The 15323-nt window shown below is 38.2% G+C and overlaps 1 protein-coding gene across 7 annotated transcripts in view; it reads right to left on the minus strand.

Moving 5' to 3' along the window:
• GEMIN8 (gem nuclear organelle associated protein 8) overlaps positions 1-15059 on the minus strand; it is a 37949-nt gene extending 22890 nt beyond the window's left edge. The window contains exons 1-4 of one of the 7 annotated variants that reach the window (XM_069100624.1): positions 14921-15059; positions 14416-14549; positions 3454-3491; positions 2252-2699 (exon numbers count right to left, since the gene is read on the minus strand). In XM_069100624.1, the coding sequence (XP_068956725.1) occupies positions 2252-2699; positions 3454-3491; positions 14416-14476 (547 nt within the window). In that variant the 5' untranslated portion in view covers positions 14477-14549; positions 14921-15059. Of the gene's footprint in view, positions 1-2251; positions 2700-3453; positions 3492-10859; positions 10954-14340; positions 14550-14843 lie in introns of those variants that run through there. The other 6 variants (XM_069100628.1, XM_069100625.1, XM_069100627.1 and 3 more) reach the window with 6 other exon arrangements.
• Between the last annotated feature and the right edge of the window lie 264 nt (positions 15060-15323).

The raw sequence follows: 15323 nt of genomic DNA on the forward strand, positions 1-15323 counted from the left end.
TTTTGTGGGTTCTGCAGCTCCAAAGTTTGTTCAGAGTCCTCTTTTTACATGGATTGGGGAAGGTGGAAGCCAGAGCCGCTCAGAGGTCCTGCTTCTGCTCCTTCATCTTGCCTTAATGTTACTTTTACAGATTAAAAGTTGATACGTAATACAAATATTACCAACAAGCAGGAACTTGAGATGCTATCTCTCAATTAACAAAACTGACTGGGGGTAGGTAGGAATTGCTTCTTGACCGTTTTATCACTTAATTCTTTTTCAAGGAAAAATTTCCATTTTCCCATAGCTATGTGGATGTGTTTAGAAAGTCACAAGTACTTTCACAGTTTTGATATCATATAGTAAAATATTGCAAAGGCTTTCCTCAAGCTGAATTGACATTTGATGTGTCCATGATTCTGTGTACAGTAAAAAGACTTCAAATGCCAAATACAATTCATTTCAATTGACCAAACATTTTAAAGGATCTAGTAGGTACAAGGCACCATGATAAATGCTAGACAGGAACACAAAAATAATCCCTACCCTAGGAGCTTACATTAAACAATAAAGATAAATTCCAGTTTTAATAAAATTGAAATTGATTTTTTTATGATGAAGTCAATGCTAGAAAGGCCTTGTATCCACCAAAATGTTTATGGTGATGGTTCTTAAAGTAGTAAAGAACTAGAAACAAAGACGATATCTGGGGAATGGATAAACATGCTGAAGTATGCGAAGGCAATGAAATATTACCACACTAAAAATATTGAATGTAGGGGTGGCCAGGTGGCTCAGCGAGTAAGAGCACCGGCTCCAGTGTCGGGATGACCTGGGGATAATCTGGGCTCAGATACTCAGCACCACACCCAGAAATAACTGGCCATGTAACCTTGAGCAAGTTACTTAACCCCGATTGCTTTAAAAAAAAATATTGAATGTAATGTAAAGAGAGGCATGGAAAGATTTATCTGAACTGATGCAAAGTGAAGTGAATACAGTGAAGAAAAACAATATATAAGATTACAAGAATAGTTGAAATAAACATTTATTAAGCACTTACTACGTGCTGAGCACTGGGGATGCCAAGGCACAGGAGAAAGTCCTTATAAGAAGGTTATATTCTAATGCAGGAAATGACATGTATGTATTATAATACAATATTATCATAGGTACCTATGACATATACAAAGCAGATATAAGTTAATGGCAATGGAAAAACACCAACAAAAACAAAATCTGAATTCTGTGAAATTATAACGATTAAGATTAGCCACAGAGATGGGACATTAGAAAATGCCTCCCTTCCTTCTTGGCAGAGATGGATGACAACGGGTATGAAATACTGCACATAATGCTGGACTTGGCTGAATTGTTTTTTTCCCCTTTTTTTGTTCTAAAAGCTGGCTTAAATAGAATGAGGAAAAGGGGAAGGATGTATTGGGAAACAGACATAATATAAAAAAGATATCAATAAAAATTTTAAATAAGAAAATGTGATTTGTAAAATTCAAATTGTTTAATGGAGACCAACTGCCATTATGAAATGGGCTATGATTTATCGGATCATTCAAAGACAGCAGTGTATACTACTATTTAGAAATAAAAATGGCTTCTTGAGTATTCTGAGTCTGTCAGTAGAATTGTTCCACGTCTCTTGGGATGTCTGGGTGGTGGAACAGCAAAACAGCTGAAAATGGCTGCATCTGGGACAGTAAATGTTTCAGGACTTACCCGTGGGTGAGGCCTAGGTGTCTGCCCTTTAGTGACTCTGCTGAATAATATCCTCAATATTTCCACTCTGTTCCCTTTCTATATTTACTCTGAATTAATAAGAACTTAGCATGCAGGGGCTGCAAAAAGGACAAGGGTTTTCTGACTTAAGAATTCATATGATCACTAGAAAACCATAGATTTAGAACTAGATGGGACTTTAAAAGCCATCTAGCCCAACTCTCTCATCTTACAAACAAATCCAGAAAGATGAAGTATCTTAAGACACATAAGTAATTGGTGACATCCAATTACTTGGTGACATCCAATTTCCAAGAATTGGAATCCAGGTTCTCTTGACTCCAAATTCAGCAATCTCTCTATTGTACCACACTGCCTCAAGCAAATCAGTCACACATTTTATTTTGTAGGCTACCTCCAGTCATGAAACTCAAGGAAGTCTATGTTAAAATGGGGTTGGGGTGGAGGAGGAAGGACACCAAGGTGATATCATTAACAAGAAAGAAAACTGTATATGGGAAACGCAACAAAGACTTACTTAGCTCTTCTCTGTGTCTCTCTGTTTCAGCAAAATACTGGCGGAGTTCCTCTGTGATCTCCATGTTACTCAAGTCACATTCTATTTCCCCATCTGAATCTGACTCTTCTTCTGTGGAGGAGACTTCTTCTTCTTTTGTGGTCATTTGGTAAATGTGGGTATTACTGGGGGGCTGCTGTGCCCATCCAGGATACTGAGATCTTCTATGCCAACCATGGGAAGATGAATGATACTCCTTGGCTGACTGGTCATCTCCACCCCAGTCTGCATAACGACTGCTTGGAATGAAGTTAGACAAATACCATGGGGAATTGTAGAATGACAACATTGCCGTCCTGTAGGCATTCTGGTGCCTACGCATCCACTTCATGGCTTGGTTATAATGTTGCCAGTATCTTGCATATGCTTGCTGGGAATACCACGGCTCAGAGTCTCCCTGTGATGAATCCTAAAACACATGGGTACAGAATTTAGAAACATCTTTTAAACAGCCAAATGACAAGTATTAAGTACCTATTGTTGTGCGAGGTGTTATGTGCAAGTACAAGGTATGATCCATGTCCATAAAATGCTAAATAACTGAAGGGGATAGAGGAAGCACACATACACAAACCATCTATTTCAAAATTAGATAACACTGGGGCCGCGAGGTGGTGCAGTGAGTAAGAGCGCTGGCCGCAGAGTCGGGAGGACCAGGGATCGGTTCTGGCCTCAGATACTTAACACTCACACAAAATAACTGGCTGTGTAACCTTGGGCAAGTTACTTAACCCCAATTGCTTTAAAAAAAAAGATTAGATAATACCAGAAAACAGCAAAGTAGTCTAATAATTTTTAGCAAAGATATGGGAAAAGTATAAAAACCCAAACTGTTTGGGTCACTCACACCTAGAGAGCAGCATGCGACTGACTCCAAATTTGGGGCACTCAGTCAGGAGAAACAAGGAGACTGCTGAGGGACAGTAGTTTTTCAGTATCAGTCATTTCCAATCTCAGCCCCTTTCAACTTCCGCACTTGGTCAGCAACTGCTTCCTTGACCATCGAGAAGAACAAAATGCTATTATGTGGCATTGCTATTGTTTTAACGCTATTTCTTTGACCTTCTCCTTGATTCTTTTCCAGTGGGAGAACAAATAAACATACAACACTTACAAGATTAATACTTATTTTCCTTTCTACTAAGTTAAAAAAAAATCCTTACCATCACTGACGCGTGCCAATTCAAACAGCCACCAGAAACTGGAATACAAAATATTCACACTATAAATTTTGAGATTATTACAGGTAAGTGACATTTACAATTAGTTGTTAAGTTTGGAGTGGCAGAAGAAGCATTCTAGAGGTCATTTTCTCCTCGCTCCAATGCTTATAATTAAAGTAAAATGATATCACATGGATATTAGCACCTCGATTACAGCCAGTGTGCAAACAGTCAAGGTTCTTTCCCATTGTCGAAGATTACACATGTTTTTGTATTCAATTAGTTTTTCTATGAGCACTGAAGTCTTGTTAAAATTAAACAACCACAAAGATGCTTGGTCACTATATTTGCAAAGTAATATACAACTAAAACAAGATGTAAAAAAATTCTAAGCACCTAATTATCTTACTTATCTTTATGTTATCACAAGCTTGAATACAACCTATCTTTCTAAACCAACTTCAACCCTTCCTGAATTTAGATACAAAGCTCAACTTTAACATCAGGAATCTGAGAAGTCCTGTAAGCTGATGCCCCACCACAGTATTTCTTCTGCTGTAAGTTTTAGTGCCTCGACTGCCCTAGGTAAGAGTTCTTAACTTGGGTTCTTGAAATTGTTTTTAAAAATCTTCTGATAACTATATTTAAAAATTTTGGTTTCCTTTACAATCTTATGTATTTACTTTATGTATTTAAAAATATTCTGAGCAGGTTGCCAAGGGGGTCCATGACATACAAAAGACTAAGAATCCCTAAAAAAGAGTCCTTCATCTTCACTACTCTCATTAGTGTTTCTTCTCCTAGTGTCTCTCTATCGGCTTCAAGAACTTGCACTTTTTTCCCCAAATAGATTGACAGAATAGAGATTAAATCAGTAGTTTCCAAACTTTATTTAATAACACTTCTACTTCTGTGCAAAATAATTCTCATCCCCCACTTTTATAAAATAATCTAAGAAATTTTCTTAGTTTCTTTTGTTCAGAAAGTGAAAATTTATAACTATTAAATGAATAATAAAAGTAAAATGCACAGATGTCTTTATTAATATCATTTACTTATTGTCTAGACTGCTGATCCTAGAGTCAGGAAGACCTTAGCTCAAATCTAGTCTCAGACACTTACTATTTGTGTCACCCTGGGTAAGACACCTAACCTCCATCTGCTTCAATTTTTACTCATCTCTAAAATGACAGCATCTACTTTCCAGGGTTACTCTGAAGATAAAATAAAATATCTGTAAAGTGTGTTGAAAAACTTAAAGTGCTATATAAATGTTAGCTATTATCATTATTAGCTATAAATCAACACTTTCATGGTGTAAAACAAATAAATACAGCACACAGGAAGGCTGCTCTTGATCTGCTCAGACAGGAAAGATACTAAGAAGGGGTCAATAATCTTACTTTATTCTAGTCTAGTTTTCTCAGAGGAGAATTGCTGATAATGGGGGCACAATCCCCTACAGAATTCTCTAATCACCCTTCTCACAGGGGCCGGCAAGAAGTGGGGGGACAACTACCCCTCCGTCTCAATGGGGTCAGTTGAGACAGGCACAAGTAGTGAATCCCCTCAATCCCCTCAAGCCTCCATGGGGGCCAGCTGAGGCATCCACAGCATTCATGCATTCAACCCTAAGGTTCCTCATTCACTGACCAACAACCACCCGTTTTATTGGGGCAACAGATAAAAAAGGCATATTGCCAAGGGGGACTTCATAAGGTTAAATTAAATTTTAGCATTATCATGTCAACTCAGCACAGCACATGCACACTACATGTTTATGACTTGAGCACAAATGTTTATATTGTTGCAAGGTTACAAAGATGTGTAAGTGCAGTGGAAATGTTTTGAACCATAACTGTGGGAACTCATATCTAACACCTGGGAACAAGAGATTGTTATAGTTATGGATCCTGGGAAACTGAACTCTTAAGAAATAATAACAAAAATTCACTTTATACACACTAAAGTCCACCTTACTTACACATGTTTAGAATATAAAATAACCATAATAATATTATGATGGGTGAGCTTGTTTTTAGGTACAAAGTTTTTCATAAGTTTCATGATAATAATCTGGTACTTGTAATTCTTTTTTCAACCACTAATCAAGACTGACTTTTTTGCATTTACAACAGCTATAGCAAAAAAAGGATCAAGATAAATGAGGCATATTATCGAGGTGCATCAGAAAATACTAGGGCTTTTATTTCATGGCAAATGTGCTCCTTATCTACTCATCCTTAGGAATATCTCAGGTCTTTCAAATAAAATAATAATCGCTTTTGCAAACCAGGAAAGTGATTATTATCTTTTTAAAAAGCAGGCCATTTACTATGTGCTGGGCAAATATTTTTTAAATTGGGAAAATCTGTCAAACTATTTTATAAATTCATTATCTTTGGTTTTGAAAACTAGATGCAGTTACTATTTGGGCAAAGTCTTAATTTGAGAACCTTGTACTGATTTATATAGAATACTACATTTTTTCAAGAATATACAAATATACAAGTTTCAGGTGAAAATTTTTTATAAAATGATCTTGTTTCCTCCTTATCATTATCACTAAGAAAACTGGCACTTTGCTCTCTTAGCTCAAACAACCTTCAAAGTACTTCAGCATGGCAGAGCCAGTGTATTTTGCAGTAATACAGAAGTGCTTTATTCTCTGCTCCAATGTATATGTGTATATATATATTATCTACATAGCATTTAGCCAAAGTCACATTGCCAGTTGGTAACAGACTAAGTCTTCTGACCCCCTAGTCCAGTATTCTTTCCCATTTAGCTAATATGATGGTCACAAGATAGATGAGGCATATTATTGAGGTGAATCAAAAAATACTAGAGCTTTTATTGCATTTACTTGATGTCTCCTAGGAAATTCTGAGATTTTCCACCCATAGGAAATCTTAGAGAAAGATAAGAGTGAGAAGATATTAAGGGGTAGAATTTAAGTTTCATAATGTATACTCAGCAATATGTCCATTTCACTTTTTTTTACAAGTTTTTTTTTAAGTTTAAAAATTCAACTTACATATAGCAATCAAAAAGACAATTCATGATTATGAAAGACAACAACTGAGTTTTGTACTTCCTGGCCTCAACAGAGTCAATTTCCAAAAGAGATTTAAATCTTAAGTTCTAGATTATTTAATTGTATGTTTCTTTGAAATACTATTTTCCCAGGTCTGTCAGCTGCTTTTTAATAGCTTAGTCAATTGAACAGCAACTTTTCACCTTATGGGACAGTGGAGCTAAATGAAAAGAGATTGGTAATGTCAGGAAGGGCTGCAGTCAACAGAAATGCAAATCACGAAGCCACCACAAGTCAGCACAATGGCATAATAGTCACCACACAGCTGAAACCAAGCTAGTACAGAGACTGAATTCATTGTCTCCCCCACACCACCAAGGGAAGGAAGAAAAAAACAGGGTTGAGGTCATTCACTAAACACTGCTGTGGTCTACAGGCAAATAAAAGAGTCTCCAAGTCCTAAAAGATAAATTTTCCCATGAAGGTTTCTTTTTTAAAACTTATTTTTTTAATTAATCTGCTATATTTTTAAATGTATAAAAATATACACACCATAAAGAAAAAAGGAAGACAAAAGTCTAGATTTCTCCTTCATAAAATTTGTCAATTTCAAAGCCTAGCTAACCAGAAACTCTATGAATAAGTAATGCTTTCCTTTCAGCAAAGCAGTAACATTATATGTATACATACTCACACACAAATTTCTACTGTCTATTTACATTCATGTAAACATAGGATATGGCCTGGCAGATACTTAGTATAAACATAAGAGGCATCTTTTTCCTCTCACATGCTAATGTAGACTTTGCAGCTGCTTTTAATTTTTCTTTTCTCATCAGAAATTTGAACATTATACACATGAGAATATACCCTTTGACTGACTTTTGCATAATACCAACTGGCTATTCTACAAACAGATTCTGAAATAAAAAAATAAACAAACTTCAGTAGCTAATATATCAGAGCAAACCTTCTTTACTGGTTTGCCATGTATTTGGCTATCTGATTAATATAAATCATTACAGGGCCTACAATTAAATATTTATTGCTCTGAAATGATTCTCATAAAAGGTAGGGGGCTTAGGTGAGACTGTGGCAAATGCAGGTAGAAATGATGATTCCAGGCTAGGTAGTCTGGAAAATGGCAAAGTTGAGTGCCAGTTTGGCAAATCATATTTGGATAAGGAAAAAAAAAACAATAAAACTTTCTTTTTTATATCATATCTACAGAATTATGGAATTTATAATGTACAAGTCAGAAAGATCCAAGTTCAAATAGGGCCTCAGACACTTATTTATAGCCTTGTAGCCCTGGGAATGTCAGTTTCCTCAACTCTAAGATGGAGAATAATAACAGCACCTACCTCCTACACTGTTGTGAGGATCAAATAAGATATCTGTAACAGTTCAGCAGAGAGTATGGCACATAGGAGGCTCTATAGAAATGCTTATTCCCTTCCCTAATCCAGATCTCTGCATGTCTAAATTCCTCCTAATTTGGGGAAATCTAGGCATACAATAACAATTTATTCAATCAGGAGAATGCATACCAACTGCACTCTGAGAATTTTTTTAACAGTGGCAATGCTAAGGCACCAATGCATATATTGCACAGTATTCTAAGGGACTTCTGGCCTCTCAATTTAGGTTGGTTATGGGTATCGCTACTGCCTCTTTGGAGAATTAATGATGCAGAAGCTGCATCCTGTTCCAACGATGCCTCACTTCCTAGATGTCTGGTTGCACGAATTCAGAAAAATGCAACCCTGTCCACTAGTGGCCTGTATCTGGCACACTCTGCCACTAATACCACAGAGGAAATCCACATTTCCCATCACTTCTGGGTCCACCTTTGTTTTAAAAGCTCTGTTTTCAGAAGACTTACTGTAGTACCATTTTATAAAATGTTACTGTAGATTTGAAAGGAAGCATGAAAGAGTTAGTTTCTTGATTCTCTTTAAACCAGGGGAAAAAATATCAGAGTTGAATACCAGTTAGCCAATTCACACTTGGATGAGGGAAAATAACCCAAACAAAACAACAACCCAAAACCAAAACCCATTTCCTTTTTGAGACTGTATCATGGAATCTAGGAGGTACAGGAGGGATCGGAGAACATCAAGCTCAACAAGCAGAGTCACATTCAGAAAGTGGCCGTCTGGCCTCTGCTTTAAGACCTTCAGCGAGGAAGAACCCCTATTTTCCAACACTGTATTCCACTTGGGCTCTAATGGTTAGAATATTTTTATTTGCATCAAACCTAAATGTGTCTCTTTCCAGATTCCACCCATTGGCACCCTGCTCCTTCCTTCTCTTCTACAGGACAAACATTCTCAGTCCAGAAGACGGTCACCTGGCACAGACTTGTGGCCTTTCACCCTAAGAGCTGTCCTTCCTCTGCTAGAGGCTCCTCAGCTCAGCAATCTCATTCCTAAAATGCATTCCCTAAGTACTGAATGATCCAGCTACCTGGATCTATTTTTTATTTCTAAGCACTGTGGCCTTTTTCTCAAGCACAAAATGCTTCCCCTCTTGGTACATACCTTCAAGACCTAGCTCAAATCCCACTTAAAGAGGATCCTTTCCTGGTTTCCCCAGCTGTTAGTGCCTTCCTCTCCCAGATTACCTGTTTATCTTTTGAATGAACCAGTTATGTTCCAGTTGTCAATCTCATTTGAACAATTACCTCTTTGAGCTATTAAGCAAGGCAAGGGCTGTTTTTCCCTTTATGTAAATCTCCATTTATCCTGTAAATGCTTAATAAATGATTTCTGACTGACCAGACTGCCTCTCTCAGTCTAAGATGTGGCTTCCACATTCCTTTGCTGGCTGCCATATTACACTGTTGAGTCACATTCAGTATATATGAACAAAATACTGTATAGCTATACTGTGACACAAAAAATCCAATCATTTGGGCTGCTGAATTTCTGAAGGCCACTTTGACAATTCTGTTAGAATGCTCAGGAAAGATAATAACATCTAATTCTTACATGGGGATTTTTTTTTAAAGCAATTGGGGTTAAGTAACTTGCTCAAGGTTACATGGCCAGGTGTTTCTGGGTGTGGTGCTAAGTATCTGAGCCCAGATTTGATCCCAGGTCATCCCGACTCTGGGGCTGGTGCTCTTATTCGCTGTGCTACCTTGGCCGCCCCATACATGGGGCTTTTTTAATCCTCACAATTATTTTTGTAGGTACAATTATTTTACAGGTAAGGAAACTACCACTGGGAAAGGTTAAAGGGCTTGTGATACACAGTGTAAGCGGAAAGGATACTGGGTTTGGTGTCAAGACAACCTGGGTTCAAATCTCAGCTCTGACACTTAAACCCTACGTTACACCTTAGGTTAAGTCACCTAACCCTAGGTCTCTGGGCTTGGACCAGATGACCTTTAAGTTTCTTCCAACTTGAAGTCTAAACCTCATTTGCCCAGTTTCACACAGCTAGGGAGTGTTCATGGGCAGGATTTAAGTGGGGTCTTCCTGACTCCAAGTCTAGTATTTTATCCACTATAATCAGCAGAGTTATCACACAACTCTCTCTGCTATAGTTACTGGTTATATACAGACAAGTTCACAATCAATCTAAAAACATATATTAAGTCCCTATGTTATATTGGACTATATATGCAAAAGCCTTTCAGAAATTGGTAGTCAGTTTTCATTTCTTCCTAATGGAGAAATGGATATATATATATAACTAAAGCACAAACGACTAAACTTAATTTTAGCAATCAATTCAACATTTTCGTATTTCACTGAACCTTTGAGTTATATGAGAATATTTTTTCCTTTTTCCCCCATTTCAACCTATTGAAAAATACTAAAAAGTAGTAAAGATATAAAATGATTTAATAACAAGAGGAAGAAAGATATTTAAGGAGTAAGATAATATGCTGAACATTACATATAATGATGATACCACGGATTCATTATCAGTTAGGGAACACATGGGTTTTGAATTATTTTCCCAATAATGAGAATAGACTTGTGGATAAAATTAGTCAGTTTATTCTCTCATTAGCTAAAATGCTAACATAAAACGCTGACAAAGGAATGTGGGCTATGTAAAAAGTCAGCTTTGGAATGATTTTTCTTTGAGAATTTCCTGGAGGATGATTTCTAGGTTCTTACTTTGGTCATGGCTTTGGAATGATTTTTAAAGTAGGTATTCAATAAATATTTTATTGGATGAAAACGTCATGAAAAATATTTTCTGTCAAATATTAAAATTGGTTCTTAATATTTTTTGAAGGAAACATGCATTTATTTTATCAGTCATGCAAAACACTTCCTGTGAAAGAAAACATAGACCAAAAAAGCAAAACAAATCCTCAAGAAAAATAAGGAAAGTAAAAAAAACGTACGCTTCAATCTCTATTCAGACAGCATCATTTCTTTCTCTGGGGATGGACAGCAATTTTCCTCATAAGGCCTTCAGAGCTGTCTAGGATCACTGTACTGTTGAGAATAGCTAAGTCATGACTGTTCATCTTATAATATTGCTGTTACTTTGTACACTGTACATTTCATTTTGCATCAGCTCATATTAAGTCTTTTCAGGTTTTTCTGAGAGCATCTTGCTCATCATTTCTTATAGCACAATAGTATTCTATCATAATCACATATCACGCTTTGTTCAGCCATTTCCCAACTGATGGGCATCCTCTCGGTTTCCAATTCTTTGCCACCACAAGAGCTGCTATAAATATTCTGTACATATAGGTCCTTTTCCTTTTTAAAATCTCTTTTGGGGTACAGACCTAATAGTAGTATTGCTAGGTCAAAGAGTATGTACGGTTTTATAGCCCTTTGGGCATAGTTCCAAATTGTTCTATGAAATGGTTGATTCAGTTCACAACTCCACCAGCAATGCATTAATGTCTTTTTTCTCAAGTCCCCTCCACCATTTGTCATTTTCCTTTAGGAGCTGAAATAACAGATTTAGATGTTTAAAAAAAATTCTGAAGTAATTTCACTAAGCACTCCATCTTTTGGCTCTTGCCATGTTTTCTAGATTTGCTACATGTTTCAACCTACGGACTTTTCTGTTTTCCAGAGTTCTTAAAATCACAACTTTTATGGGAAATCTTCCCTAATTCTAATTACATACAATCTATGTCTCCCACCAATCAGAAGACTGCCAATCTAAGCACCTAAGGGTATATGTATGGAATGTAAGATTAATTTCTCTCATTTCAATTCCTTTGCAAAGACTGGCTTCCATGCTTGGAATGCACTCCCTCCTCACCTCAGCCTCTGAGAATCCCCAGTTTCCTTCAAAGCCCAGTGCAAGAAGACTTTTCCAATACCGTCAGCTGCTAATGCCTTTCTCCACCCCCTGCCCCATTACTTTGTATTTATTCTGCATACACTCATATGTGTACATGTCGTCCTGCAATATAACATAAATTCTTTGAGGATACTGCTTCATGTTCTTCTCTGTATGGCCAAGGCCTAGCAGTGTCTGATAGGTAGGTGCTTAATAAATGCTTGCAGACTGAATGATGCAGTATACTATTTTATCTTCGTAACAATCTTGTGATATAATTGTTTCCATTTTGTAGATGAAATTGAGGTTCAAAGAAATTAAGTGACTCACTGATAATTATACAGCCAATCAGAATTAGAAGGAGTACTTACTAGGGCCTCAAGTGTGGCCCTTTGATTGTATCCAAACAAAGTTTTTCTGTGAAGTTTGTATTCAGTCGAAGGGCTGCACTTGAGGACCTAGAAGACCACAGGTTCCCCAAGCAGGAAGCCTCGTTCTCTTGACTTCATTCTTTCCTGAACATGCTAGACGGCTTCCTTCCAAAAACTGCAATTTTACTTATGGTCTGTACTCAATTACTATAGCATTTTTCGATTTGTGTATTTATATCTCATCTCTCTAACAGGCAGGACCAAAAGTTATTTAAGGGGTTTACAGTCTTGTACAGAGCTGAACACACAGCAGGCATTTAATTACTAACCTGAAATGAGCAAAGAACACCACTTTTAAAAAACAGAAATTAAAAATTTTTATGTTCTGACGCAGATGTGTGTGATTCATCTGAGCTTATGGGTCAGTGACTTAAATGGTAGGGCTTGCTTCGTCTGTACACAGATGACTAATCTGATCAGAAAGCAGAATGGGCTGCTCTCTATCATCTAAAGCATCTCTATTGCTTAGCTGATAACCCCTCATTCTAGCCTCAATGCCAGTTTTCCTACACTCTTCACAAACCTTAACAGAACCAGAAAAGTCATCACTTGCATGTCTCTAAAACAAAATGTGAAGTATTTTGCAGTAGCTTTTTCACCTGTAAAGTAAATCTATTCAACAACTGGGGTGCTTAATACATACTCTCTTGAATTTGATCACAATTACTATGATGATCTTTCAATATAAACATAACAAACCAACTTTTTCTAACCTTTGAAGAAACTTGTTTTTATTTATCCCCACTACAAAGTGGCTTTCAATCTACTATAGTCTTTTATATAATCCTATCTCTGGTACTTATTAACTGTGTAATCCTAGAAAAGTTATAATTTTCCCTGGGCCTTAGTTTCCTAATCAGTAAAATAAGGAGGGTGAACTCTGGAGAATTTCTAGTTATAGAGGTAGGATTCAAAACCCTATACACCACTTCAAAGGAAAACAGGCCCTTTATTTTTTTTAAAACCAACATTAAATATATAAAAAATGAGGGAAAAATCACTTCAAACAGCAGGCTGTGAGCTAGGTATTTTAGCCTCCTCAACTTCAAGAAAATTTTCACAGAAAAAAAAAAAAAACCTCCTAAATAGCAAAAGCAATGGCATGTAGTATGGAGGTAGAACAGCGGAAAGATCTGACCATATGGATTTAGGATACCTGGATTCAATTCCCAAGTCAGGTAATTACTACCTGTGTGGCCCTAAGCAAGTCATTTAACTTAACTGATCTACATTTTCCTTATCTATAAGAGGAATGAGGTAGAACAGATGAATATATAGGTCACTCCCAGCTGTAAATTCTGATTATTATTTTTTTCATATGACATTGAAAGAAATGTTCATAGTTTAAGGGGAGGGATAAAGCATTTATACTTGGTTGTTCATTTGTCTTAATCTTGTCTAATTCACGACCCCATTTGGGATTTTCTCCAGCAAAGATACTAGAGTGGTTTGCCATTTCCTTTTCCAGCTTATTTTTACAGATGAGGAAACTGAGGCACACAGAATTAAGTGACTTGCCCAGGATCACACAGGTAATCAGTATCTGGGGCCAGATCTGAACTCAGAAAGATGAGTCTTGCTGACTCCAGGAACTCTTATCTACTGAGCCACCAAGTTGCATAAACATTTATATAGCACCTACAATATTGCTAAGAACTATACAATACCGCATTTTATCCCTACAACAACCCTGAGAGGTATGTGCTACTATCATCCACATTTCACATCTGAGGAAACCGAGGCAAACAAAATTAAGTGACTTGCTCAGGGTCACTACACTGGTAAGCATCTGAGGCTGGTTTTAAACTTGGGTCTTCCTAATTCCAAGTCTAGCATCCTATCCACTGTGTCACCCAGCTGCCTAGTTTAAGACTCACTGAAAACAGAGCCTAGAAAGGCCATAAATAGAAATGGCTAAGAACTAAGTTTAAGACACAAACGCTTACCAATATACTGAAAGAATAGGACATAAGGAATAAGCTAATACTTTGAGTGTCGTGGGGTTTAATTAAGATTTATTTTAATTATGAATCATACGGAAGGCACTTTGGGAAGTGGGGAAGAAAGGTCAAGAAACAAGATTTTGTGACGTTCTGTCTCGACTCTGAAAGCTTTTGGCGTTGACAACGACCTCTACACACTTACCCTTGATCTCGTTTCATCCTTCATGTGCAAAACTTATTAATGCAAAAAATTAATTAATGCAAAACTAATTAATACCCCTAGAAATCGGTAAAGGGAAGCTGGATGGCCGAGTGGATCCAAGACCTAAGAACTGCATTTAAATCAGGGCTCAGGCACTTCCTAGCTGTGTGACCCTGGGCAAGTCACTTAACTTGTCTCCGTTTCCTCACCTGTAAAATGAGTTGGAAGATAAAATGTGAGTATCTGCCAAAAAAAATCCAGAATCGGGGAAAGCGACTCAACAACAACAAACAATGTGCACTATAACAAAATCTACAGGAATCGGCCTTGTACGAAAGACATAAGGAAGCCAAGTCTGAATGCTAGCCCTGCCCTCGGCTGCTGAGGTGACCTTGGCCGCGTCATTTCCCTTGGGGCCTCAGTTTCTGCCTCTGTACCAGCCCTCCGGGCCCCTTCTCTTCCCCGCCCCCCAGCTTTCCGCTCCCCCCCCTCCCCCCGCTCACTCGCTCAGGGCCTAAGGGCGCGCGGGTGTTCTTTCGGCGGCGGAGGTGACGGGAGGGGGGAGGCAGGGAGTTGTTACCCAAAGGGATCACAGCGCCTCTTTAGGTCCACACCCGCCGCCAGGCTCCCGGGAGGGGTAGTTGGGAAGCGTGACCGGAAGTCCCGCCTCCCACCTGCCGGGGCGGCCGCACGCCTGCCGGTCACACGGGGTGTGACGCAGGGACGTCGCTGGCGTAGGGAGGTGGGGGGGGGGAAGCTGGGGAGGAGCGGCCCCGCCCCCTCCGTGTTGGAGCTCGACTTTCCGCCTCCTGGCACTCCCAGTACCTTCCAACCTCCTCCTCTTGAACCAGTTTACATCCCAACCCGCCCATTTTCTTCCTTTCTTTGGGCGCCACAATTTTCCTCTTCTGTAAACCAGGAGAGTGTGAATAATAGTCCTGCCCCTACCCCTCCTCCTCCCTCCTCCCTCCCTCCTCCTCTCT

This window comes from Petaurus breviceps, unplaced genomic scaffold, assembly GCF_028583685.1.
Source record: "Petaurus breviceps papuanus isolate PSGF00001 unplaced genomic scaffold, PetGlider_PUasm1.0 419, whole genome shotgun sequence".
Classification (NCBI taxonomy): Eukaryota; Metazoa; Chordata; class Mammalia; order Diprotodontia; family Petauridae; genus Petaurus; species Petaurus breviceps.